This window comes from Piliocolobus tephrosceles, chromosome 3, assembly GCF_002776525.5.
Source record: "Piliocolobus tephrosceles isolate RC106 chromosome 3, ASM277652v3, whole genome shotgun sequence".
Classification (NCBI taxonomy): domain Eukaryota; kingdom Metazoa; phylum Chordata; class Mammalia; order Primates; family Cercopithecidae; genus Piliocolobus; species Piliocolobus tephrosceles.
Genome location: NC_045436.1, coordinates 180,335,801 through 180,362,655, shown reverse-complemented (window position 1 = coordinate 180,362,655; position 26,855 = coordinate 180,335,801). Strand labels below are relative to the sequence as shown.

General features: G+C 52.9%; 1 protein-coding gene across 5 annotated transcripts in view; it reads left to right on the top strand.

Annotated features, from left to right (window-relative positions):
* Positions 1–797: 797 nt before the first annotated feature.
* The window catches only part of ACOX3 (acyl-CoA oxidase 3, pristanoyl), a 64,496-nt gene continuing 38,438 nt past the window's right edge, over positions 798–26,855 (top strand). For 2 of the 5 annotated variants that reach the window (XM_023206837.1, XM_023206832.1), the window contains exons 1-10: positions 798–928; positions 5,497–5,654; positions 6,034–6,267; positions 7,074–7,148; positions 7,621–7,710; positions 10,699–10,842; positions 13,663–13,751; positions 20,233–20,329; positions 22,772–22,954; positions 25,085–25,207. In XM_023206837.1, coding sequence (XP_023062605.1) covers positions 5,511–5,654; positions 6,034–6,267; positions 7,074–7,148; positions 7,621–7,710; positions 10,699–10,842; positions 13,663–13,751; positions 20,233–20,329; positions 22,772–22,954; positions 25,085–25,207 — 1,179 coding nt within the window. In that variant the 5' untranslated portion in view covers positions 798–928; positions 5,497–5,510. Of the gene's footprint in view, positions 973–5,496; positions 5,655–6,033; positions 6,268–7,073; positions 7,149–7,620; positions 7,711–10,698; positions 10,843–13,662; positions 13,752–20,232; positions 20,330–22,771; positions 22,955–25,084; positions 25,208–26,855 lie in introns of all 5 variants that reach the window. The other 3 variants (XM_023206831.2, XM_023206838.1, XM_023206833.1) reach the window with 2 other exon arrangements.

Sequence of the window (26,855 nt, the reverse complement as noted above, 5' to 3'; positions counted from 1 at the left end):
AGTAGTTGGGACTGCAGATGAGAGAACCATGGCGCACAGCGCCTGGCTCTTCCTTGTTCTTAAATGGCGAATTACTAAGTCTAGTTGATTCTGTCTCTGTAAATTTCATAAGAGGTGTGTGTGTGTGTCTTAGTTTGGATCTCCCCAAACAGACCTTGAGACAAGGATTTGGGTGCAGGTAATTGAATATGGAGCTGATCTCGGAGTGCACGAGTGAGGAAGTGGAAAGTGTGAGACAAAGAAAAACAAGTAAAGGGTGGGTGACTGAGCTGGTTGCTGCTCTGGTCAACGAGCGCCCACTTCCACTAGTGGCTCGCTGAGGAACTCTGTAGAACCGCGGTTCTCAAACTTCAGCAAGCCCGTGGGCATGCCGGATCTTGCTATGTTGCCCAGGCTGGTCTCAAACTCCTGGCCTCAAGCGATCCTCCCGCTTCGGCCTCCAAAAGCGCTGGGATTACAGGTGTGAGCCATAACGTAGTGCCTGTTGATTAATTTGAAAATGCCCGGCCCCAGACTGGGGGTCCTGATCCAGTAGCCTTGGAGTGGGCACCAGGAAGGGCCGGGGTGTGAACTGCATCTCAGAACTACGGCGCTCCGAGAGGTCAGCGACTCGCCAGAGTCGGTCAGCCAGGGCTTGCCTAAAGGCGGAGAAGCCAAGAGTGCCCGGGAGCGCCTGGGCGAAGCTTCCTGGTTCCCGGCCCTGCCCGGGCGGCAGCGGCGTCCACGTTTCCCGGGTGACGAAGGTGGCGCGGCACGATGACGTCAGGGCGCCCGTGTCCCCGGCCCCGCCTATGGGACGGACGGTGGCCGAGAGGCATTGCGGGAGAGCAGTGGGGCCAGGCCGGAGACAGCAGCGCTGCGCGGGCAGCTAGTCCTCATCCTGCCGGGTTGGTCGCGGGCCGACAGGCATCCCCGGAGCGCCTGCTGCGTGAGTTGGACCGTGCAAAGCAGCGGGGACCGGTGAGCCCGAAGGTGGAGGCTGCGTTAGCCCCCGGGGCCCGGTCGCGGCGGGGCGGGAGAGGGGTCACCGCACATGCCAGGCCCGGAGGCATGGGACCTGTGCGGATTGGCGGGTGGCGGGGCCAGGGTTACACAGAGCAGGGGCCGGGAGTGCAGGTGGCCCACGTGCTGGGCGTTCGGAGGGCTTTGCACCTTGAACTGGGCAGCTGTTCACGAAAGGGAGAGTGATCCGCACCGCAGAGAGAAGAATGGTGGAGGCTGTTGCCAGAATAGTGATCTTGAAGCCCCCACTTCCATGCCAGAAGCTGCTCCGAGCCTCTCATGTGAATGACAGCAGCCTCGATGGTAGACCCTGGGCACTAGGCAGGCGTCATTGTATTTGGAATGCAGCAGCCCAGACAGTAGACCCTGGGCACTAGCCAGACCTCACCGTATTTGGAATGTAGCAGCCCACACAGTAGACCCTGTCTAGACGCTGGGCACTATCCAGGCATTGTTATTGGTGGGTCTTTGCTCCCAGAGCTCCCAAGGTGGTGGCGGCCGCTCCCAAGATGGCGGCAAGCCTCTTGCTCTCTGACTTGGGGCTCTTGGCCTCAGGGATTCCAAGGAATGGAACCTGGGGCCATGCAGTGAGTGTTATAACTCTATGAGAAGCTGTGGGTCACGGAAGAGAACCATGGAACCCAGTGACTAGTGTTCACCTCGATTAGGAGGAACCCAGGCACTTAGCCACGCAGGAGCAGCTGCGAGCCTCCAGCCTGGGAGCGGTAATGGGTGCCTTGCTAGATCAGAGCGCGGCGGACACCCTGCTGGATCCCGGAGTGGAAGTCAGCGGAGGGTCTGCCACAGCCGCGATCAGCAGTGGTGGATGGCAAACGGGAGCTCAGCTCAAGCCGGAACAAACACGGACCAGAAGAGTGTGCAAGATTTAATAAAGTGAAAACAGAGCTCCCCGTACAATGGGAGGGGACCCGAAGGGGTTGCCTGATCCGTCCTGAATGCCTGGGTTTATATCCTGATCATTGCCCCTCCCCCTATGCTCTCAGGTGATAGATGATCAGATTATTTCTTTACCTCCTGTTGTTAGCCTCACTGGTATTTTAGTGAGCTCTCTTTACTACCTGATTGGTTGGGTGTGAGCTGAGTGTACAAGCCCCATGTTTAAAGGTGAGTGTGGTCACCTTCCCCAGCTAGGCTTAGGAATTCTTAGTTGGCCTAGGAAATCCAGCTAGTCTTGTCTCTTAGTCCCCCTCTCAACAGGAAAACCCAAGTGCTGTTAGGGAGGTTGGGTGGCGACCGCTCTAACTGCTTCCTGTTGAATTGAGGCGTAGTAGGGGTTGTGCCGTTGAGATATCCTCAGGAGGGGTGCCTTCGATGTCATCAACATCGAAGCGTGGGCTAGCAGGCCGGTCGGTGGGTCCGTTGTAGATCTTAGTCACGGACTGCGTCTGGGGCTCCATTTGAAGAACCATTTGTAGTTTTACAGCTTTGATTTCCGGAAGAGACAAACTTAACAAGGAGGTTAAAGATACAGGGATTGAAATGTATGGCCTGAAATGCAGGGGCATATAGGTGTGGGCGGTGAAAGTGGAGTTTCCTTTAGAAAAACTCCTATATGATGGGGCATCAGTATTTCTGGGAAGCCACATTCTCCAATAGAAACTCTTGGTAAGGGGAGCTGGTAGTACAGTGGCATGGCCCTGAATGGTCAAGCATACCTGGCGCTCTGTGAGGGTGATGGCATGGGCTAGCGATTGCCCCAGGCACCCTCAGTCCTGCTGCTGGATCATCTGGTTAGTGGCTTCTGACTGAGAGGACCTTTGTCCCCTGGGGTAGTGGGCCTTCCAGTGATTTCCTTGACATAAGGGGCATGGATGAGGGGGCGGCTTATTTCTATTCAGACAGTCTTTCTTAAAGTGTCCATGTAGACCGCACTGCAAGCAAGCCCTATTAAGCATTCGATTTGCCCAGCTTTTCCCTTTTCCAGAACCTCCAACGTAAGATGCTCTCCTCCCCCAATTTCTACCCAGCTTACCTCTCCCACTGCGATACAATCTCCAAGCCTCGGCTCCTTGGTCAGGGCCTCAGAACTGATGACCCAGTACTTTAACAACAGGAACTATGTCTACGACAACACAATAGATCAGGATGAAAGCAGTTGAGTAAATTAAAGGGAGGTGCATATTCCTATAGTAGCAAATGGGGGCAATGAGCAAACATCCGCCAGCCTGAGGTCCCAGTTGTCCTGTTCTGCCTGCTCCTCCTGATCTCTATTAAAAAAAAAAAACTGAGTTGCCAAGTTCAATAGGGTTTGTGAGTTTTACTCTGGGCCTAAGATGGAGTTTTGAAGTTTTTTTCCAAATGTCTGCATTATACTGTTTAACTGACAACAAAGTGGTATTGGAGTGTTACAGGGTCACGGAGAAGACCTTCAATTATCAATTATAGGTTTTAAATTTACCCTGGCTTTTAAAGGAATGGGGTGCAGTGTTTTTTTCTTAACTACTTGTGTATCTCTCTCTTCCTTTCTCTCTTTTACTTTTCATCTCTCTCTTTCTCTCTCTGACTTTCTGCCCTTCTTTCTTCCCCCTCTGTCTCTTTCTCTCTCTTCTCTCTCTCTCTTTCTCTTTCCCTCTCTTTTTCTCTCTTGGTAGATGGATTTTGGGAACACAGCGGAAGTACATTCACTCGTTGCCCCATTTGCCACTGTAGGAACATGTGCCTCCTTTTTTTTTTTTTTTTTATTTAAGTTCTAGGGTACGTGTGCACGACATGCAGGTTTGTTACATATGTATACATGTGCCATGTTGGTGTGCTGCACCCATCAACTCATCATTTACATTAGGTATGTCTCCTAATGCTATCCCTCCCCCTCCCCCCTCCCCGTGCCTCCCTTTAATTTACTCAGTTCGCTTTCATCCTGATCTATTGTGTTGTTGTAGACATAGTTCCAGTTGTTAAAGTACTGGGTCATCAGTTCTAAGGCCCTGGCCAAGGAGCTAAGGCTTGGAGATTGTATTGCAGTGGGGGAGGTAAGCTGGGTAGAAGTTGGGGGAGGAGAACATCTTACACAATGGGAGAGCAGTCCTCCTAGCCATTTACAAACTTGGGGCCCTGGCAACAGTGGTACGTCCCACATAACATCCCATGTCGAGAGCTGTATACCTAAATTGGGAGGGACACCAGGGACAAGACTCCCTGGGTTCATACCCTAGGCGCCTAAGGACACAGCGTAGAGCTTCGGAAGATCCCTTTGGAGATACAACTTGCGTTAATACTTGGGAGAGGAAGTGAAAGTCTGAAGCATTAGTACCTAGGAGAGATCAGAGGAAGTAGATTCAGAGGTAAGGAGAATTTTGGGGGCTACACTTTCAAGAAAGTCGTGGTTGGGACCCAGGAGGTATGGGTCAGAAGGAGAGAGGGTGCACGCATGGGTGACTGTTGAGTAGGGACTTCTGGCTGTGCCATGATCTGGACCTGCCAATGCCGGGAGTTTGGGATGACAGCTTTCTGCCTCTAGTCAGCCCATGGCTTCCCCAAGAAAATTGTGAAAGTGGAAGCTGGTTCCAGCAGACCAATGCTCAACCCAGAAGGGTTGGGGGTTGTTAGAAAGCCTTTTCCCAGAAAGCCTCACACCTGAGTCTTAAGTCCGGCAGCCACGCTAATCATTTTTAACCGAGTACTTTCCTCCGATTCTAAGGAAGGATAGGACAGAATAGCAAGCCAGACTCAGGCTCCAGCACCGCAGGCTGTTTTAGCTCAAAGGACTCAAAAGTTCCTCTTTCCTCTAGGCCTTCAAGAGTGAAGGTGGGGGGCCCACGCCCAGGACTCAGCCAGACTGGGTTCACTAGCCATTCCCTTCAGTACCTTCATCAGCCAAGCCACTTGGAAAAGGACCCAGTCTATCCAGAAAATTCCAGAACGATTATTTGGTCAAGAGAGCTGAGTTTGGGGGGCCCGCTGTGTTAGTGGGAAGCCAGGTGTCTATATGTCGAGGGGAAATCAGTGCAGAAGCCTATGATCAGAGATTCTGCGGCAGAGGTCCTGTGTCCAGGTGGACCGGCGGCGGTGGGTGGGGACGTGAGGTACCATCGTGTGTGGCCAGAGTGGACCAGCTGGCACTGGCTGGATTCCAGAGGGAATGCTTCCTGACCCTGGGTTTAGTGAGCCTTGGGGATGGGTGTGGATGTCCAGGGTGCTCCCAAGAGGGCATGGTGCTCTCAGGCAAGGCTGTGCAACAGAAAGCAAGGCCTCCGACGAACCCTCTGCACTGTGTGCCTGGTGATCCCCAGGCTGTGCCTGGCTCTCTTCTGTGTCCTTGGCATCTATCTTCAGGAGTGGATGAGGGAATTCTTCTCACCTTTTCTTTTGGGAAAATGATGCTAGCCATTCACAGGGTGATTCTCTTTTGCTGTCCTTTTGGATTTCGAGTTTGCTTTTCTCTGATTTGTAAGGTGTTGCGGGCTTTCCTGTTGGTGGGGGTGGTTTGAACCCATAGATGGGAGCTCATGGATTCAGGCTGCATGTTTTGTGCAGGCTCTCATCACACGATGGCACCCCCTGTAGAAGGAGGTGACGCGGCTCTGCTCCCAGAATTCCCCAGGGGACCCCTGGACGCCTACCGAGCAAGAGCGTCCTTCAGCTGGAAGGAGCTGGCGCTGTTCACGGAAGGGGAGGACATGCTCCGCTTTAAGGTGAGGTGCGCGGATGCGTGCAGCTTGTCTTTTTTCCCAGTGGGGTCTTAATTCATTAGCACAGTGGAATTTCTGGCTCTTACAGCTCCTCCTCTGCTGGGTGAGGCTCATCCCAGGCAGCACAGCCTCTCTCCTTTCTGCATCCCAGGAGAGGCCTCAGGGAATTGATGAGGAGTCTGGAAATGAACATGGATTGTTGATGTTTCTTAAGCCTCCAGCCCTCTAGTCCGTTGGGAATGATAGTCAAATCTCTGTCTGGCTGTCTCTTAAGTCAGACAGCGTCCCATGAAGCCTGTGACCTGGAGGTAAACTATATAAGGGCACATGGAGAGTTCATCTTTTACTCCAAATAAACCTTCTCCATCTCCTGCATTTCCAGAAAACCATCTTCTCAGCTCTCGAGAACGACCCTCTTTTCGCCCGTTCCGCTGGAGCCGATCTGTCCTTGGAGAAGTATCGTGAGCTGAACTTCCTTCGATGCAAGCGGATCTTCGAGTATGACTTCCTCAGTATCGAAGACATGTTCAAGAGCCCTCTGAAGGTCCCCGCCTTGATTCAGTGCCTGGGGATGTATGACTCTTCTCTGGCTGTCAAGTACCTCCTCCATAGCTTGGTGAGCCTGCGGCCTAGGGGAGAAGGACGCGGCTCTCACGCTGCTGCGCTGAGCCTTGAGGGATGCCTGTCCCAGGGCCAGCCAGGAGGCAGAGAAACTCCAGTTTTTCCAGCTATATATGCAAATTTTTTAAATTATCTTTTTTAATGTTTTTAAAAAAATTTCAGTCCCCCTTTTCATTCTTTTATTTTCAAGCCCATCCACCATCATGTATTTGCAAATTTACACACATAAGTCCTTGAATAAAATACAGTGTGGTGAAGCTTCAAGTCCCATCAGAAGAGGAGCTGGTGGGACTTTTTTTTTTTTTTGCCTCATACAAAAAAAGAGACAAATGATAAAAAGAAAAAAAAAAGTAGGCCAAAGTAAGAAACCTGTGTTTTCCTTCCTTTGTAACAGAGCAGCAGAGCTGAGCTTGGGCAAAATGGCTTTGCCTTTAGCCTTGCCTGCAATGTTTGATGGGCTGGTGGCCTCTGCGCTCCGCACACCCTCCTGTTCTGTCTCCCTGCTGTCCTCAGACCCCCAGGACTCCTTGTAGGCATCTTAACTCCCAAGTGATTCTATGTGCCTTACACAAGCTGCTCGGCACAGGGGGACCCGGGGCGCTGTGTGTCGGGAGACCCTGGCCTGGGGCATCCGGGCTGCTGGTAACCTCTCGGCGCTTCGTTCTCCACCTCGGGGAAAGTGCACTGTGGCGGGAACCAGGGTGGGCGTGGTGTTAGCGTGCCGTCGTCTGTTGCGATGTTCCGGAAGAGCCGTACTCTTCTTACCTGCTCCCTGTTGATAGGACGATGTTATACTTTCAGGTTTTTGGATCAGCAGTTTACAGTTCTGGTTCTGAAAGACATCTCACATATATTCAAAAGATCTTCAGTATGGAGGTAAGTTCTGGTTCACGGTGAATTGTGAGCCTAGTTCTCTTGCTTGATCTCTGTAGAGATTTGTGAACAGGGACGACTGTAGAAGGGGGTGCCTAGGGGGCTCATGCTCTTCTTGTTTCCTAGTGTTCTCAGGCTTCTCATCCATTAGCTAGCACTGTTCTTCAGCAAACACACACACATTGACTTCCTAGCACCAGGTGAATTGTCGCTGAGGCCTCCCACTGTCTTCTCCTGACAAGCAGTTCCTACCACCTTGCTGACTTGGAGCAGCTGCGGTCAGCTTGGTTTAGGCTGCTGTGGTTGCCAGCCAAGCGTGGCAGCACGACTCAGTCAAGTCACTAGTTGGGTAGATGGAAATTTGGGGCTTTGGTATGTGGTTTCATCTTTAAAGGAAAGATGGCAGCAGATGCCTTCTGGGCATGTGCACAAAGAACTTTTCTTGCTTTCCATCGTTTTGTGCTTTGACTTTTAGATTTTTGGATGTTTTGCTCTGACCGAATTAAGCCACGGCAGTAATACCAAGGCCATTCGTACGACTGCCCACTACGATCCTGCCACTAAGGTAGGTGTTACCTTCCGCCGGCTCCCTGGGTTTGGAGCATATGAGATGTCATGAGTGCAAATGTGGTTGCCAGGAATAAGAAAAAAAATTAAAGCAAGAGGCCTGTCCACATACACATATGTAGAAATACACACTGAGATTCATCACACTGAAAGGTGGGGCTCGGGAGACCAGGCGTTGGGAGACAAAGCCTGTGCCCACCACGAGCTTTATGGGGAATTGATCGTGGTTTGGATTTGTGTGTAATTTGAGTGCAGTGAAGAAGCCCTCATTCTGTAAAATTTATTGCCTTGTTTACCTGGCTGCCTATTCATAGTGGATTCATAAACTGTTCACATGGCCCGTGGTTTCCACGGTGGACCCCGTGGATACAACGTGCTCCCTGCCCTCTGCCCTTTGTGGCTGTCCCTCTGCGAACAGCCTGGCTTGTCCATTTCTGCCACCGCAGTCTGATTCCTCGGGCCCTTGCCTCTTGACCTCTCTGGTACCTGCATCGAGTCCGCTGCCTGGGAGCTTCTGGTGTGGTGGAGGGAGATGGGCCACAGATGGATGCCCAAGGGCTGTCAGTGCTGAGGAGGGGCGCAGGGGTGGAGGGAGATGGGCTACAGATGGATGCCCTGGGGTTGTCAGTGTTGTGGAGGGGCGCAAGCCTGGGACGGAGGATGGGGAGGGTCCCCACCCACCCCGCTGTGTTCCCCTGGCCCTGCCTCCCTGCTGCCACGTCACTCTCTTTGGCCTCCGCTTGTCCCTGAGGCCCAGGTCTCCCTGCCAGTCTTTCCTCACCCGCCTTCCACCCTCTCCCATTGGCAGTGGTCAGGGAGGACTGTTGTGTAGCAGGAAGTGAAGCTCTGCACCTGCGGATATGCTCAGCAGTCATCCATCCATCCATTCTTTCTTCCATCCATTCATTCTTCCATCCATCCGTTCATTCTTCTATCCATTCTCTCATCCATCCATTCATTCTTTCATCTATCCATTCATTCTTCCATCCATCCATTCATTCTTTCATCCATCCATTCATTCTTTCATCCATCCATTCATTCTTCCATCCATTCATTGTCATCCATCCATTCATTCTTCCATCCATCCATTCATTCCACAGCATGGGCTGTGTGGACTCTGCCTGGGGTACTGCATGGAAGAGCCCAGTAATGAACCCAAGTGGACCCCCGGCCCAGCAGGGATAAGAGGTGGTCCTCTCACAGGATGCCCCTGCCCTGGGGCCTTGGGAGTGGGGCCAAGGCTCCTGCTCAGAGTGGGGCTGGGAGTAAAGTAGGGCATGAGGCTCTCTTGGGAACTTTCTTTTAAGCCACAAGATATCTTTATCTGAACCCAGGTCTTTCTCACCCCATGGCTGCTTCTCCTCCTGCTGCCCTCTTTGCCTGTGGCCTGCAGTGCCAGGAGGTGGGGCCCTTTCTGACAGTCAGATGGATGACAGCACCCAGGTAGCCTTGGGGTGGGGCATCAGAGGACCAGTTCCCATTTCCACCTCCTTCTTGGCATTTGATCCCTAAGTGGAGGTCAGAGTGTGGTATCAGATCCATAGAGTTGGGGTGCCTGGGATCCAGGCTGGGCTGCTGGCTGAGCATTTATTTGGACGACAGGCATTGGTGGGTACCTGCTGTGTGTGAGGCACAGCTTTCTGAGACTGGGCAGGAAGCGGTGAGCACAGCAGACAGGTCTCTGCTGTCCTGAAGTTGTGGGCCGGGGGGAGACACAGACACCAACAGGGAGAGGTGAGGTGTGCAGGGAGGCAGCCAGACCGCTGAGACGGTGGGGAAGATCTGTGTGGAGGAGTGCAGGCCCCGAGGAGCCGGCTCGGGCTGGTGTTGCGGTGCACACCTCCACTGCGGAGAATGAGTGACGGGTGGAGGTATCAGAACTGCCACATGCTGAAGAGTGAATGGGGAGAGCCTGGCTGAGACTGGGAGTCCTCCTCACTCTGGCAGGCGAAGAGCTGGTGGTCCCCTGAGAGAAGAGAACAGAAGGCATGGCTGGCAGCCACCCCACTCCTACTTCTCAGTGAAACTTCAGAATCTGTAGGATGATTGTTCACTACTCTCGGTTTACAAAGTCCCACTGGCTGGACAGGAGGAAGACCTCCCGGGCACCTTCCACCCTGCAGGGGCTGGAACCAGAACCAAAACTTACCGCCGACAGCCCCTGGCAGTGACTGGCAAGCCCCGTGTGGAGGATCGGTGTCCCAAGGCGGCCCAGGGCGGCTCTGTGGGCCACCTTTAGGCTGTCTGCCTGAAGGCGCTCATCTTTGTTCCCTTGCAGATCCCGGCCACGTTACACAGCGCTGCTGGTCCACATCCTCCCTCCCAGCCTTACTCATGGGGCTCCCAGCAGATGCCCCTGGGGCAGGCCCAGCCCCAGCGGCCCAGCACCTGCCTGTTCCCACATGCTCTTCGCTCCCGACCCATGCAGCACCCTCAGTGTTCCTGGGGGATCCGTCCACACCCCTTCTAGCCAAACACCGAACGCTGTGATGCCACAGCCCTTCTGCTAGTTCACGCATGCGTTCATTCCTTCCTTCCTTCTGATGTGCTGAGCGGCTGCCTTGTGCTCAGGGCGTTTGGGATATAACTGTCAATCATGGAGCTGTGGATGGGAGAGACAGCAAGAGGGCAGCGGTGTGTTGTGAATTAGATGTCCTAAAGGACTGAGTGGACTTCAGGGCAGGGTTTCCACCTGAGGGGTGTGGTCAGGGACCGAAGACCGTGCATGATAATGAAAACTCCCCAGAAGCATTTGCCTGCCTGTGGAGTATTTTGCATCTGAAGGTTCTTTAAGTCATAAGGCCCAGGAATAGGCTCTGTTTAAAAAAGAGGCCCGCCTGTGCCATACAAGAACTGAAATGTGCGTCAGTTTCGACTCTGGCCTCAGAGATTTTGAACATAGAAAATGGAGCCTGTCTAAAAGGAAAACACCAATTCTGCATGTGCTTCAGTTGCTAATTATAACCAACCTTTTTCCCTTGTGCAGGAGTTCATCATACATTCCCCTGATTTCGAAGCTGCCAAATTTTGGGTTGGCAACATGGGCAAGACAGCCACTCACGCAGTGGTGTTTGCTAAGCTGCACGTGCCGGGGGACCAGTGCCATGGGCTGCATTCCTTTATCGTGCAGGTAGGACACTGGGGTGGCCCTCAGTGGGGGCAGTGTAAACCCCAGGAGGCATTGGGAATGTCCGGAGTCATTTTTGTCATAACTAGGGTGGGGGATGCTTCTGGCATCTGGTGAGTGGACCAGGGACGCTGCTGAGCACCCCACAGTGCATCCCATAGCCCCGCCCACAGTGCAGACAGCCCCGCCCACAGTGCACAGACAGCCTGGCTCACAGTGTATCCCACAGCCCCGCCCACAGCGTATCCTACAGCCCCACCTGCAGTGCAGAGACAACTCTGCCCACGGTGCAGACAGTCCTGTCCACAGTGCACAGACAGCCCCACCCACAGTACAGATAGCCCTGCCCACGATGCACAGACAGGCCTGCCCAAAGTGTATCCTACCGCCCCACCCGCAGTGCACAGACAACTCCACCCACAGTGCAGACAGCCCTGCCCACAGTGTACAGACAGCCCCGCCCATAGTGCAGACAGCCCCGCCCATGGTATTTCCCACAGCCCTTCCCACAGTGCACAGGCAGCCCCACCCACAGTGTATCCCACAGCTCCGCCCATGGTGCAGACAGCCCTGCCCTTGCCTTAGAAAGAACCAACCAGCCCAATATCCCCGAGTGACACAGCTGAGAGGGCCTGGCCAAGGCTTCTGGCTGAGACCATCCAGTTGATTTGATGCACAAAGTTTTTCAATTTCCATGAAGTCCAGTTTTATGTTTGTTTTTTTCTTTTGTTGCTCATGTTATTTTTCAGTTGACCTGATGTTTGAGCTATTGCAGACCAGAGAGATTTTTTTCATTTTAAGGATACAGGACAAAACCGAAGTATTTTTCCTCCTGTCATGCAGCCAACACAACGCTCTGACATCAGATGTGTGTGGGTTTCTCCCCACCGGCACGCAGCTCTGCAGCAGAAAGCAGCGAGGCGTCCTCTAATTTAACTCCATACTGATGCTGTTCACTTGGGGTGAGCCTCAGACCCCCCACAGTGAGGGTTCAGTCCCACAAGAAGCTCCCCAACCCTTTGAATGCCAATGGCAAGTCCAGGTTGTGGCCTGTGCCTCTGATCATCCCCCTAGTTGCACCTTGGTCTTCATCCTGAAGCTACCTAGGGGTCTGCAGCTATCTCATGAGCACGCACAGAGCTCTCACCACTGCAGAGAGTCAAGGGTTTTAGGAGTTGTGTGCTGGGAAGCAGGGACAAGGCCACATACGTCTTTATGACAGCATCGTAGTTGCCTGAGGCCAGTTTACCTTGTTTCTGTGATTATAGATTTCTACCTGGAGCGGACTTCTTGCGGGAGTTGCCTGGGCTAGAATTCAGCAGCTTTTGGCGTGTCTGATTTTTGGGCCCTAGAACCGCAGTGTTTTGGACTCATTTATGTTGTGCTAAAAACACTCCGCAGGACTGTGTCGCTCCTCTCGCCGTCGGAGCGCCATTGCACCAAGTGCTCAGGACACCTGAGTCCCCTCCCAGAGCCACGGCCTCCTGCCTGATAAGGAGGGACGGAAACAGTGGTCTTGGGGTTCTTTGGACAGGATTGTGCTGCATGTCCCAGACCTGAGCTGATGGGTGGAGGGGCGGGCATCTTTTGCAGGTTTCTTTTTTGTGTGTGTGTGAGAGACAGTGTCTGAATCTTTATTGGGCCTTGCTGAAAAATTTTAGAAAAGGAGGGGATGTTTACATTTGGGTTTGAGCCCTTTTTGAGTGTTTCTTTATTTTAGAGTTCTGTGAAATTAGATGGTGAATTCACAGACATAAACAGACGCTAGCTGGCAGGCCATGCACATAGCTAAATTCCCAGCAGCACCACTTCCGTGCTTCTCTAAAGCAGCTTTTCCACTTTGGCACTGTTGACAGTTTGGGCTGGGTAGCGCTCGCTGGGGCGCCCTGTATGCCCTGGGCTGGGCTGAGCACTTCTGGCTTCTGCCCACTCTGTGTCACAGCTCCCTCCAGTTAAGACAACCAGCATCTCTCCAGACACCACCCGCGTCCCCTGGTGGGGAAGGGGAAGGTGGCGCGTCCCATGGTTGGGAATCCCTGCGGTAACAGTGCCCAAGGATGAAGCTCCACGTCCTTTCCGTTGGGTTCCCACAGTATGCAGCCACCAGCTGGCTGGCCCTGTATCTTGGGCCATGTGATTGACCAGAATAATCATAGCCGTTTCTCCCACTGCACCAATTTGCGCAGCCATTTTGTCACTTTACTAAGATCTAGCGGGAAGTCCTGAGTCTAAAAACATGAGTATGAAATTCCCTACGTCCTCCCCGGAGCACCGGCCCCCATGTTAGTCTCTCGCTGCTGCCACAGCAAAGCATCACAAACCAGCGCACTCGGAACAGCATAGTGTACTCTCCCAACTCTGGAGGCCAGGGGTCTGAAAGGGAGGAATCTTTAGGGCGGCATTCCCTCTAAAGGCTCCAGGGCAGGATCCTTCCATCTCTTCCAGCTCCTGGTGGCCCCAGGCCTGTGGCCCCAGCGCTGCACTCTGTGCCTCCGTCTCCACGTGGCCCCCTCTTCCCCACGCCCACTCCTCTTCTGACTCTCACAGGACACTTGCCGTGGGATTTAGGGCCCGCCTGGGTGATTCGGGTTGACCTCATCTTGATGCTCTTAAATTCATTGTATCTGCAGGACTCTTTCCAAATCAGCTCCCATTCCCAGGTCCTGGGTTAGGACTTGGATGTATCACTTCTGGAGGATGGTTTAACCCACAGCCGCCCAGCGTTGAGCCCATGGCCCACCCTGTGGGTTTCTGAACACATTTGTTTTGATTTTTGTGTGATTGTAACAGTTGCTGTTTGCTGCCTTCTGTGGCTTTGTATAGATCCGGGACCCGAAGACCCTTCTTCCCATGCCCGGAGTGATGGTCGGCGACATGGGGAAGAAACTCGGGCAGAATGGTCTGGATAACGGGTGAGTGATGGAGGCTGTTGAGCCCTGAGCTTCCTGCTGAGGCCCAGGCTGCGTTGTCGCTCATGTCTGAGATCTCGCCGGCCCCATGGGTGCCGTGCCCTGCCCTCTTAGACTGAAACGCTGTGGGGACCTACGCCTAGCCCCTGTGCGTGCACTGGCCATGTCCTGCTTGAACTCCACTTTGGGAGGCCAACTTGATCAGAGACCTCAGCAAACCAGCTTCACCTTGGCAGGCGGCTCCCCACTCTCAGATCAGACCCAGGCGTCTGCATGCACCTGGTGGGGCCCCTGCCTGGGGGGCCGCCTCCTCTGTGTGAGGTCCTCGTCAGCATCCTGAGCCTCCCCCGGCTCGGCCTCCACACACATCCGTGCTGATTTCGAGGGACCCATATCTGCAGTTTCTGCCTCTGGAATGGGCTTGCTCCTTTCCGGGTAATCTCAGTGTCACAGTGGTTAGAAAGAGAATTCTGCGGGTTTCTTTGTTTCATCAGCCCCCAGATATCCATTTAGCAGCACAGATGTGACACGGGGTTGGTGTGGCCAAGGCCTGGCTGAAGCGTTGGATGGGTGTGCAGACCCTGGCTTGGGGAGGGGCCTGGAAAGACTAATGGATGCTTGATGGCCACATGGAGGCCTGGGTGGCCGGGGAGAAGCGGCCAGTGATTTTGGAATGTGCAGCGTTTCAGGTGGAGAGAGCAGTGGGAAGGGTCAGGCCCAGGTGGGTGCTGGGATGGGGGCAGGGTAGGGAGGCCAGGCCACAAGGGCCTTGAGGGTCTTTGAGGGATTGGATTTTGGGGCTCCAGGTCGTTAGTAGCATGACCTTTGGAATGAGATAGGTGTGCAGCCAGCCCTTTGTGTCACCTTGACCAGCTTTCTTGGTGTTTCCTCATCCGTAAAGTAAGTGACAACAGAGGACCCTGTGCCAGGGCCCTGCCAGGTCCTGCCTGAGCAGGCCGGGCTTGAACTTCCTGGCCACTGGCCTGGCTGGTGCCTGCCTCACTGGGAATGCTGGACTCCACACACCATCTCCCTGAGAGCCTGACCCAGCAGGGTGTAGACCCCTCTGTGCCCATGAGATGTTTATAGCTTGGGGGTAGTGGGACAAGGTGTGACCATGCCTGAGCCTGATGGCCTGCAAGATGTCTCAAGAGTGTTTCTAGATACGCAGCTTCATAGCAAGGCTGGTGGAGAGGAGAGGAGGCTGCCTTGCAGGAGCTGCTGGAAATAACTGGTTGTTGTGACCAGGTTGTCTCCAGAGGGAGAAGATGGGCCAGTGGGCGTCTGCCCAGCTGTGGAGAAACCTCCTTCTGCCTGTCTCTTCTAAGAAGTCAGGGTGGGCCGGGCGCGGTGGCTCAAGCCTGTAATCCCAGCACTTTGGGAGGCGGAGACGGGCGGATCACGAGGTCAGGAGATCGAGACCATCCTGGCTAACACGGTGAAACCCCGTCTCTACTAAAAAATACAAAAAACTAGCCGGGCGAGGTGGCGGGCGCCTGTAGTCCCAGCTACTCGAGAGGCTGAGGCAGGAGAATGGCCTAAACCCGGGAGGCGGAGCTTGCAGTGAGCTGAGATCCGGCCACTGCACTCCAGCCTGGGCGTCAGAGCCAGACTCTGTCTCAAAAAAAAAAAAAAAAAGTCAGGGTGACAGGCAGGGAGTGTCTTAGATCTCTGCTAGTCCTTTAAAACAGGCAGGACCCCAGACTGTACTAAAGAGGAAAATCTTGATTGATTTGTATACAGTGTCAACTGGAGAAGAAAGTAAAAGGACATTGTTAAAAAGCAAATTCTTGTAATTTCAGGCAAAAAAAAAAAGCGAAACAAGACACATATGCACAGCCCTCCTAACTCCACCTGTCCTGCAGAGTTCTGGGTTCTCACTGGCTTATACTAACATTAATACAAGGAACCTACTCGTTAATGTTGGAGTTGGCAGGGAGGAGAGCGTTACCCCTGACCTGCGGCTGCCAATTCTCTTGAATGACTACTTTCTCAGGGTGCCTGGGATGCGCTTGGCATGGACAGTGCCCATGTGGTGGGGATGGAGAGTCGCTATTCAGGCCCTTCGCCCTCAGGGCAGCGGGAAGCCCCCAGCCATCGAGAATGTGGTGCGGTTTGGTCTGTTTGAGAAGGATGGCTCTGGCCTTGGGGTGAGAAGCTCTGAAGCGCCGTGCAGGAAATGGGGTGTGGGAGGCACTGTGTTGTTCTGGAGAACCTGCATCCTTTCATTAGACCCGGCTGATCCCGTTCAGGTCTCTGCAGCCACAGGCACTGTTACCCCATCTACTGAAGTGTCCTATGTGTGCACGTGAGGCCCGGCAGGCGTCTCCTCCCGGGCGTATGGCGGTGGTGAATTGTCACATCCAGTGGGTGGCCTCGGGTATGAGCAAGGCTCTTCACTGCTCTTTCAGTTTCATGAATGAGAGGCTTTGACATTATTTTGGGACATTGCAGAGAAACCCTGCACTTGGTTCCCCCCTAATAAACGTATTTCTAGAGATTGAATCCACACCTCTTACTGGGATAATAGTCAAAGGAGCATTAGATCAAACCATTAATGATTAATACATCACACTGATACAGTAAAGGCTCTTGTAAGACTCAGAAATACGGTTAGTCTCCTATAGGATCGCCATGGACACAATGACAACAACCCTTTGACACTGTTTGGAGCTGCTCCACCAAGCCAGGTCCCCGTGCCTCCAGAGCCTTGCCACCGTGGCTTTCTGGAGGGTGACAGGGATGCAGTGGGATGCACCTGTCTTTGATCCCTGAGCCTTTGAAGGCGGAGGTCGGGCTGGGATGGGAGCCAGCAGGGGTGATGCAGGCGGCCTGCTCTCTGCCCCTTTCCAGAAATGCACCTTCCCGTCCAGGGCTGGTGGGTCTGGGCAGTGCGCTCAGCAGGGGGCGCAGTGATACCGGCGTTCCCTCCAGGTTTCCCTGCTGAATTCTGCCTAGATGTCCATCTTTTCCAAGATCAGCGTTATCATTTAGTGATTTTTGTTACCAATGTTGAAATCATTTATCTTGAAAAAAGTGGTTACAATTTATAGGTTAGATTTTGTCACTTTACAAGAACTCCTAGGTATGTGGGATGACTGCCTACAAATCCGAGGTACATGTAAATTGTGTGGATTAATTTTAGCCAAATAGCTCTAAAAGCAAAACCATAAAGATGTTTTCAAGTAATAGTTTCAGCCAGACTCTTAAGGTGGGCTGCACTTAAGGGTCTTTCTCCTTGCGTTTGCCCTGAACTGAGGCGGTGGCTGGGAGGAGGCCTGCCAAACTCAACGGCCTGCTCTGGCAGACTGGGCTGGGCTGGGGGGGCCCTTCGAGGCCCCAAGGGAGGAAGGAAGCAGCTGTGACATGAAGCGGGAGGCCTAGGGTGCGGGGTGAGTGCTGAGGCCTGGGCGCTCCTGGGGTTGGGGTGAGGGTTTCTGTGCCACACTCAGGCCTCTTGTGCCATGTGCATGTCCAGTGACACACACACACACCTGTGACATACACACACATCGCCCGCCGGAGGTCTGGCTTGCGTTTGAGTTGGCCACATCTGACCGCCACTGGAAGCGCTTCTGTGGAACAGAAGGGATCCCATGAGACGTCGTGGAAGTTTGCTTTCCTTGAAACTCACGGGAATGTTTTTGCAAGTATAAATATATTCCGTGTGGTGAGAATGGGCGAAGAATTTCCACTCCTTGAAAAGGGCGCTGACTGTGACCAGATCATACTGGAAAAGGCATTCCGTGACTTTCAAGTAACAGGCTGGAGCACGCTGGGGCCGTTGGCACTGAGGCAAGGTTTTTCTCACGAGGTGGGGTGTTCTGAGTGTGCGGCTATGGCATGGGGGAAGCTGCCACCCAGCTGGGCAGTCGGGCCCAGGGCTTTGGAGGAGCTGGCCCCCCCACTGCTCTTCGCTTCCTGCGGGTGGGCAGGTGCCCGGCAAAGCGGCTGAGAGCCCTTCCCTCGCCAGGTTGCCCGGGTTTCCCTAAGGAGCTCCAGCCCCATCCCCACCCGGCCCCAGGGCCTTGCTCCTTCTAGGAGCATGGAAACTGTGCTGTGTCTCTCCCTCAGGCTGTCCCGGGAGTCGGGATCCTGGCCTGGCCCTTATGCCTCAGAGGATGTCATTGACCCCACCTGGCTTGTTCATACCATGCCACTTACGTGCCCGTCCCTTAAGTCTGGGAGGCCCCACGCACGGTGGCCCCCTCATAGAAGGGGGTGAGCCCCGGGAGACTGCTGAGAAGCAGCTAGCTCACCCAGGAACCAGGAAAGGTGACGGTCGAGGGACCCCACCCTGGGGTGGGGCATAGAATTCCCAGGTGGGCCAAGGGCTGCCTGGTGTCAGCAGTGACTGCAGGGAGGGCACGAGGCCAGAAGAGAGCCTGGTGGATGGGGCACCACAGGCGGGCGGGACCACCTCACGGCAACGCGGCGATGCTGTTACAGGGTTGGACGGAGGTCGGCTTTGGGGGACTCCACATTGGCCTCTGCCATTCTGAAGGCCTTTGGGAAAGGGCCCTGCTCCCACAGGGAGGACGGGCTGAAGAGGTGCAGTTAGGAAAGAGCCAATGTGGTTGTTGCAGGAAATCCGCTCAGAGAGCTGAGTAGGGATGGAGGTGCTGGGTCCTAGGTGGGGATGGAGAGGAGGAAGCGAATCAGGCCAGGCCAGCAGAGCTGACAGCCCGGGACCAGGTGACGACGGGGGTATGGGGGCATCCAGAGCAGGACTCAAGGAAGAGCCCACACAGGAAACGGGGTTCCCGCGGTTCCCTCCCAGCATGTGCGATTGTTCTTTGTAGACGGTGTTTTCTGTGGGTTAGTAAAAGACTGTTTTGTAAGGCAGGGGTCCCCAAGCCCGCAGTACTGGTCTGTGGCCTGTTAGGAACTAGGTCACCCAGCAGGAGGTGAGCATCTAGTGAGCCAGCGAAGCTTCCTCTGTGTTTATAGCCACTCCCCATTGCTTGCATGAGCACCTGAGCTCCTCCTCCTGTCAGAGCGGTGGCGGCATTAGATTCTTATAGGACCGTGAATCCTACTGTGAACTGCACATGTGAGGAATCTAGGGCGAGTGCTGCTCTTTATGAGAATCTAATGCCTAATGATCTGTCACTGTCTCCCATCACCCCCAGATGGGACCATCTAGTTGCAGAAAAACAAGCTCAGGCTCCCACTGATTCTGCATTATGGCAAATCGTATAATTATTTCATTATGTGTTACAATGTGAGAATAATAGAAATAAAGTGCACAATAAATATAATGTGCTTGAATCATCCCAAAACCACCCCCACCTCCCCCTCATTTCGTGGAAAAATTGTCTTCCATAAAGCCAGTCCCTGGCGCCAAAAAGGTTGAGGACTGCTGCCCTAAGGCATTGCATGTGATCTTAGGAATCAGATAAGTTGCTATAGGAACTGTTGATATTTTGAAGTTTGTTTTGGGGGGTTTTTGCACAGTTTATGTAATATTCATAACCCAGCATAGCCTTATTCCCTAGACTGTTGTGAAATAGGTTTTCCTGACCAGATGACCATAACAGATATCTTTGGTTATTAATACATCATAATCCATAACAATGTGTGTGTAATCCTGAGCTCATCTGTTCAAAAGAAGTGAATTTGCTTGCTGAGGGAGCACCGATGCCATCACACCACTTATTTTGTTTGACTTAAGAGTTTTAAACCTCAGCTTGCCAATATTATCACATTGTGGATTCTGGTTTGAGATTGAAGTATGAGAATCAGAGATTCCAATCTTTAGAAACACAGTTCCTGTCTTTTCTGTTGAATATCTGGAGTTCTGTACCTGGAGTACAACTTACCACATGCACAACGCTTCTATTATTATCATTATTATTATTATTATTACTATGATTTTTGAGATGGAGTCTTGCTCTGTCACCAAGGCTGGAGTGCAGTGGCACGATCTTGGCTCACTGCAACCTCCACCGCCCGGGTTCAAACAATTCTCCTGTCTCAGCCTCCTAAGTAGCTGGGACTACAGGCACATGCCACCACTCTCGGCTAATTTTTTTTAGTAGAGACGGGGTTTCATCATATTGGTCAGCCTGGTTTCAAACTCCTGACCTGAGGTTATCCTCTTGCCTCGGCCTCCCAAAGTGCTGGGATTACAGGCGTCAGCCACCGCACCCGGCCTATTTTTTAATCTACATTTTTTTTTTTTTTTTTTCCTAGAAACAGGGTCTCACTGTGTTGCCCAGGCTAGTCTCGAACTCCTAGGCTCAAGCAATCCTCCTGTCTCGGTCTTCCAAAGAGTTGGGATTCTGGGCGTGAGCCACTGTTCCTGCCTAGACTACTTTTTTGAATAGAAAGTTGGTTGAATGTTCCTGTCTGCTGACGTGCCCTCGGCCATTTTCTTTGTCTTCGGGGATTACATCACCTTTTCGGCTGCCCTTGGGGGAGAAGAGAAGAGCCTCAGGGCAGGACCCCCGTTTAACAGAAGCCCTGCTGCTTCCCCACACAGTTTCGCCATGTTCCACAAGGTCAGAGTTCCTCGCCAGAGCCTCCTGAACCGGATGGGAGACGTCACCCCCGAGGGCACCTACGTCAGCCCCTTTAAGGTACAGGCATGGGGTCCATTTGTGTGCCGCACTTCTAAGTGCCTTCCTCTGCAGGGCCTGGCTCTGTGCTCCTCCCTGCACCTGGAAAGGAGACCCCTCCTCATGGGCCAGGCGTCGCTGGGGCATACTTCTCCTGGTTTCGGTTCTGGTGCTCCCACTAGAAGGGGACTCTTGGGACAGCCACAGCACCAGGGGCTGGTCGGTGTACAGGGGGTAAGTCTGGGCCTGACAATGCCCACTCCCCTTCGAGGGCTGCAGTCAGAGGACTGCCCACTTCCAGTGATGCTTTCCTGAAGATTCAAAGGAGACGGGTCTCCTGGCGAACTGCCCACAAAGGGGGACGACAAACAGAGTCCCCTGGTGTCCAGAACTCACAGCTGGCTTAAGTTCATGGAGAGCAGAAGAGAGACCATGGTCTCGGGGAGCGATGGCCCAGGTCGTAGCTGATGGCCCTCAGGAATCATGAGCTTACAGCAGGTGGGCCACCCCGAGTACACACCCTTGGAATACCAGTCCCCAGCAGCATGCAACATCTGACATGCAGGAAGCACGGATGGAGAAGGAGCGTGATGGGGATGCCCAGAGACACACAGGGTGCCCAGAATGGGAACAGTAACACGAGACCAGGAGCTGCTCACAAATGGAGATCCAACATCAAGTAAAAATAAAGTGATTGGAAGAACAAGCACAGCAGATGGGATGACTATCTCAGGAGGATGAATTAGGGATTGGAAACTTGTCCTCTGGAAGGCAGAAGGAGAGGATTAAAGAAAATGAAGGCTGGGTGCAGTGGCTCATGCCCGTAACCCTAGGACTTTGGAAGGCCAAGATGAGCAGATTGCTTGAGCCCAGGAGTTCCAGACCAGCCTTGGCAATATGGCAAAACCCCATCTCTACTAAAAATGCAAAAAAATTAGCTGGGCGTGGTAGCACATGCCTGTAGTCTGCTACTTGAGAGGCTGAAGTGATAGGATGACTTGAGCCCAGGAGGTCAGGCAGCAGTGAGCCGTGATTGCACCACTGCACCCCAGCCTGGGCAACAGAGCGAGACTCTATCTCAAAAAAGAAAGAAAGGAATGAAGTTTAGAGAAATAAAGGAGAGAAATGTCTCTAAATGAGAGAGGAGAAGGCCTTTGGTTGAAGGGACTCATGGAGGACCAAAGAGGAAAAGTAAGAAAGTACCTATGCACGTACCCAGGCACACGGTAGAGAAATTGAGGAATTCTTAAGAGAAAATTCTAGAATCTTCCAGATCTGACTCCAATGGAATAAAAAACACTTGAACTTCAGATTTCTCAAACGTGACAGTGAATGCATGAAGGCAGTGAAATCATATTTTATACCCTTAAAGGAAAATCACTTTAAATATATATGTATATATATTTTTTGAGATGGACTCTTGCTCTGTCACACAGGCTGGAGTGCAGCAGCACAATCTCAGCTCACTGCAGCCTCTCCTCTGCCTCCCAGGTTCAAGTGATTCTCCTGCGTCAGCCTCCCAAGTAGTTGGGACTATAGGCACCCACCTCCATGCCTGGCTAATTTACGTATTTTCGGTAGAGACGGGGTTTCACCATGTTGGCCAGGCTGCTCTTGAACTCCTGACCTTAGGTGATCCGCCCACCTCAGCCTCCCAAAGTGTTGGGATCACAGGCATGAGCCACTGCGCCCAGCTTAAATATGTTTTTAAACACAATGAGACTGTGATTCCTATGTGAGAGTGTGATTAATACGCTCAGACACAGAGTTACCATGCTGCCTTGAAAGAAGGACCTAGATGGTCAGAGGAGCGGGCCTGACAGGGGCAGCAAGGGGCAGGGCAGGAAGGACGGTCAGATCACGTGGCAAGGGCTGTAGATTAGATGTGCCCACAACAGCCTGGACATGCCTTAGCAACAGCCGCTGCTGACGCCGGTGATGCGTGTGAGGAGGTAGTGGATGGAAGATTCCAGCTAGACGCACGTAAAGGAACTGCCTGTTCACAGGCACACGAGGAAGGAGAGGTGTCCGTGAAACCCCCTGGAATGGCTGCCTTTAATGGACTCCGCCCCTGCCCTCTGGCAGTACAGGCCACATCGGATTCTTGCCAAGGTTAAAGCTGGGCCTTGGAATCTCCAGGCCGATGGTTTGCAAGTCCCCAAAGTCGGAGCACTGTTACCCAGTGCTGTCATACCGTCCCTCTGCGAGGAATGCCTGTCCCTTCTCCAGGCAGCTGAGTGTCCTCTCCCCGGTATCCCCATTCCATCCACGGTTCATCAGTGACACCTGTACCCGCTGCCGCACTGTCCTGTGCCTGGGGCGCCCTGGGGATGAAGCACAGGCAGGTGGGCACTGGTCTACTCTGAATGAACAAACGAGGGCACCTTCGCCTCTAGGCCACTCTGTCCAAGGTGGCCGTGCAGCCGGGCTTGCGCTCATCACCTGCACTCCTTCCTTCCGCAGGACGTCAGGCAGCGCTTCGGAGTGTCCCTGGGGGGCCTGTCCTCGGGCCGGGTCTCCATCCTGAGCCTGGCCGTCGTTAACCTAAAGCTGGCCTTGGCCATCGCTCTTCGCTTCTCAGCCACTCGGCGTCAGTTTGGACCCACCGAGGAGGAGGAAATCGCAGTGCTGGAGTATCCAATGCAGGTACAGGGTTTTCACGCATCCTTTCATTGTCTTTCTATTTTATATGCAAATTCACTTCTTTTACATAGTTGCAGTTTGGTGACTGGGAGTTGATCAAAGCTCTTAAGGCAATTAACAGGATGATTAGTTAGCGGGGAGTGCGGCATCTCAGGCCACAAGGCTTCAATAAATGGTTTTTAATTTAAAAAGAGTATATATGAAGTAGCCAAAATAAGGAAGATGGAAAGAAGCAAGTCTTTTTTTTTTTTTTCAGATGGAGTCTTGCTCTGTCACCAAGGCTGGAGTGCAGTGGGCATGATCTTGGCTCATTGCAACCTCCGCCTCCAGGTTCAAGTGATTCTCATGTCTCAGCCTCCCGAGTAGCTGGAATTACAGCATGCACCACCATGCCCGGCTAATTTTTGTATTTTTAGTAGAGACAGGGTTCCGCCATTTTGGCCAGGCTGGTCTCAAACTCCTGACCTCAGGTGATGCACCTGCTTCGGCCTTCCAAAGTGCTGGGATTCCGGGTGTGAGTCACCGCACCCGGCCAGAAGGAAGCAAGTATGGGGCGGCTCTGGGAGGTGGATGTGTGCACAGCCGCACGTTCAGGCGAGGCCGCCACAGCTTGGCAGGCAGTGGCCTTGCATGCCCTGTGCATGCTCTTTGACACTTTCATCCCATCCCTAAGAAATGATTCCTGGCAGGTGATCTGGAAGAAGCAGCAGCTGAGCGTACAGCCCTGTTCACTGCGATGGCATTTAGAACAGTGGTGTGGGCACAGAGCGTGGGCCCTACACGTCCTCAGAGATGGGGCAGCTGTGGACGTGCACACATGCAGCCCAGGCAGCAGCGTGGAAAAGCACAGATGTTGTTACACAGAAGGGGGATGAATTTTCGCAGTGAACGTTCCTGTGGTGCTTGCAGGGCATGAGCTATGTGCTCTGGGTTTGGTCTTCACAGCTAAGAGGGTTGGGATTACTCCTATTTTACCGGTAGGGGAACTGAGGATCAAATAGGAAATCCAGTTAAAGTGCATAGGCTAACTCAGGCCTAGGTCCCGGACCAAGCTATGCATGAACAAAGGTAGATTTGGGTGAAACTTCAAGGAAATTGTAACAGAATTGCAGTTGTTTTTTTCCACATCCTTTGACCAGAGCTACGAGCCTGTTTAGTAGGTGTTCTTGTTCATGCCTGTGTGGCACCCATCCCCTCCCGTGTATGGTCACAGCACTCTGGGTGGCAAGGGCAGCTCGGCAGTCAAGAGAGCGCACTGGGGCCACCATGCTTGACCTCACCACCAAGGTCCACCCCCAGCTGGCTTTGTGCCCTCAGGCAAGGTCTTTAGCCTTTCTGTGCTCTCATTTTATCATTTGTAAATTAGAATTGATGATACAACTTCTTCCTAGGATCAGTGTGAGGATTAAAAAAGTTAGGGCATGGAGGCAGCTGGTGCCATGTCAGCTCAGCACTCTTGACACGTTAGACCGTGGTGGTGATGGCAGTTTCCTCAAGATCCTCTCAGGCTTCTCCTGCCATGTACCCAGCCACCCACCTGTCCATACATCCATCCACCCATCCATCTACCTACCCACCACCCACCATCCATTCATCCATCCATCCACCCGCCCACCCACCCATCCAACAACAGGTGGACCCTATTCTGTTTCAGACAAAGTGCAAAAGACATGCACTCTGCCTTTCGAGGGGCTGCCAGCTGTGTGGGCCTCAGCTTTCCCGTCTGTCCCAGGGCGACGGCCTCGTCCTCACAGGCTCATGAGGCACATGCTGTCAGCCAGTCAGTCCGTGTGCCGGGGAGTTGGCCCCTAGCAGCGCAGTCTTCTGAGTTCACAGATGGACCGGCACTTTGTTCTGTAGTGACTTTGATGGGACAGCTGTGAATAGTGGCCGTTTAGGGAATTGCGTTTGGGGTTGTCCGTCAGGGGCCATGGGTGAAAGCCGAACTGGCTGAGTTGAAAGCGTGTCAGGGTGAACGTTTTCTGATGTGCCGGGAAGACACGTGGAGACCTTCAGCACTAGTGAGTGCACGGCCCTGACGGCCTCTCCCTGCACTGGCTTTCATGGTCCCTAGGATGGGCTGCCCTTCATGGGAACCGTGATATGTTCACGCAGGTGTCTTGTCTGTTCTAGCAATGCCGCTTGCTTCCATATCTGGCAGCTGCCTACGCCTTAGACTACTTCTCTAAGTCACTTTTCCTGGACCTGGTGGAGTTCCAGCGAGGACTTGCCTCGGGAGACCGCAGCGCCAGACAGGTGAGGTGGTGTCTGCTTCCTCAGCAGCATCATTTGAATCTCACACAGTTGGAGCAGCACAGATTCAGCCTTCATTTCAAAGCAAAATCAGTCGTTTGATTTGCAAGGACAGAGCCTAGGACGCATTCCTCCAGTTGTTCCCACCCACTCGGAGCTCTTGGCCTCTGCTGCAATTGAACGGGCTGAGCACGCGTCCACACACCTGCCTCTCAAGGATGTGCTGACACGACTCTTGGTTCCAGTCTGTGAGTTCAGCTGTTGGTCTTCTTTTGAGAACATGACGGTTTTGCAAAATCCACATTACCCGCCCCTCAGTGGCTTTCATGGTTCTGAGCCTTTTGTAAACAGCTGCATAAAGGTCTGAATCCCACTGACTGGATTTGAGTTGACAGTCAGAGGATTTGTGCCAGAAACAAGCGTGCAAATCCCGAGATCAGCCTCAGCATAAAGAGACATGGAGAACGGATTTCTTTGTAGATGGTTATGAACTGATTTTCCATTGTCCCTCCTGCTGCCTCCTGAGCAAGAGTAAAATGTGAATCAAAAGAAATAACCATGTTTGAAAGCAGAGGAGAAACGCCGCAGATTGCGGTTACGTACAACATCAGAAAAAGCCTGCATCTAATTAGCATATCTTGAAATATTACTGGTGTCCGCATTCACGGCAGGTGATGGCGAAGGGATGACCTGCAGGATTGATGGCAGAGCAAATCCCAGGCTCGGGAGGCCTGAGGAGGGAGCGCTTCTGACCACTGAAGGGGTTAAGCCTGTGTCTTCCTGGGAGCGTGAATCAGTGGAGCTTTTGCCAGCTCTGACACTCCCCTGTGAATAATGTTGTAAAGGGTGACCGGGCTCGTTGTTTCTGAAACTCAGAGGTTTAACCCAGGCAGAGGAGGGCCTCGACTCAGCCCCTTATGTGAAGTTGAAAACACTCATAAAATGGGTCATTGGACTTAACGTGTGTGTGTGTGTGTGTGTCTTCCTCTTGTTTTTCTTTTTTAATTTATTTCTTTTTTAAAAGTAAAAAGTCTTCTTTTACCTTGAAATCAGTCTCTAAAGTTTTTTGTTTGTTTTTTTGTTTGTTTTTGAGACGGAGTCTCGCTCTGTTGCCCAGGCTGGAGTGCAGTAGTGCGATCTTGGCTCACTGCAATTTCCGCCTCCTGGGTTCGAGCGATTCTCTTGCCTCAGCCTCCTAGAGTAGCTGGGACTACAGGTGCCTGCCAGCACCCCTGGCTAATTTTTTGTATTTTTCAGTAGAGACAGGGTGTCGCCAATGTTGCCCAGGCTGTTCTCAAACTCCTGGGCTCAAGTGATCTGCCCGCCTCGGCCTCCCAAAGTGCTGGGATTACAGGCGTGAGCCACTGTGCCTGGCCCAGTCTCTTAAGGTTTCGTCATTAGATATCAAGCAGAAGCAAAGGAGTCTTCTTTCTTTTTTTCTCCTTCTCCTTCTCCTTCTTCCTCCTCCTCCTCTTCTTCCTCCTCTTCTTCTTCTTCTTCTCCCTCCTCTTCTTCTTCTTCTCCCTCCTCTTCTCCCTCCTCCTCCTCCTCCTCTTCTTCTCCTTCTCCTCCTTTTCTTCTCCTCCTCCTTCTCCTTCTTCTTTCTCCTTCTCCTCCTTCTTCTCCTCCTCCTCCTCCTTCTCCTCCTCCT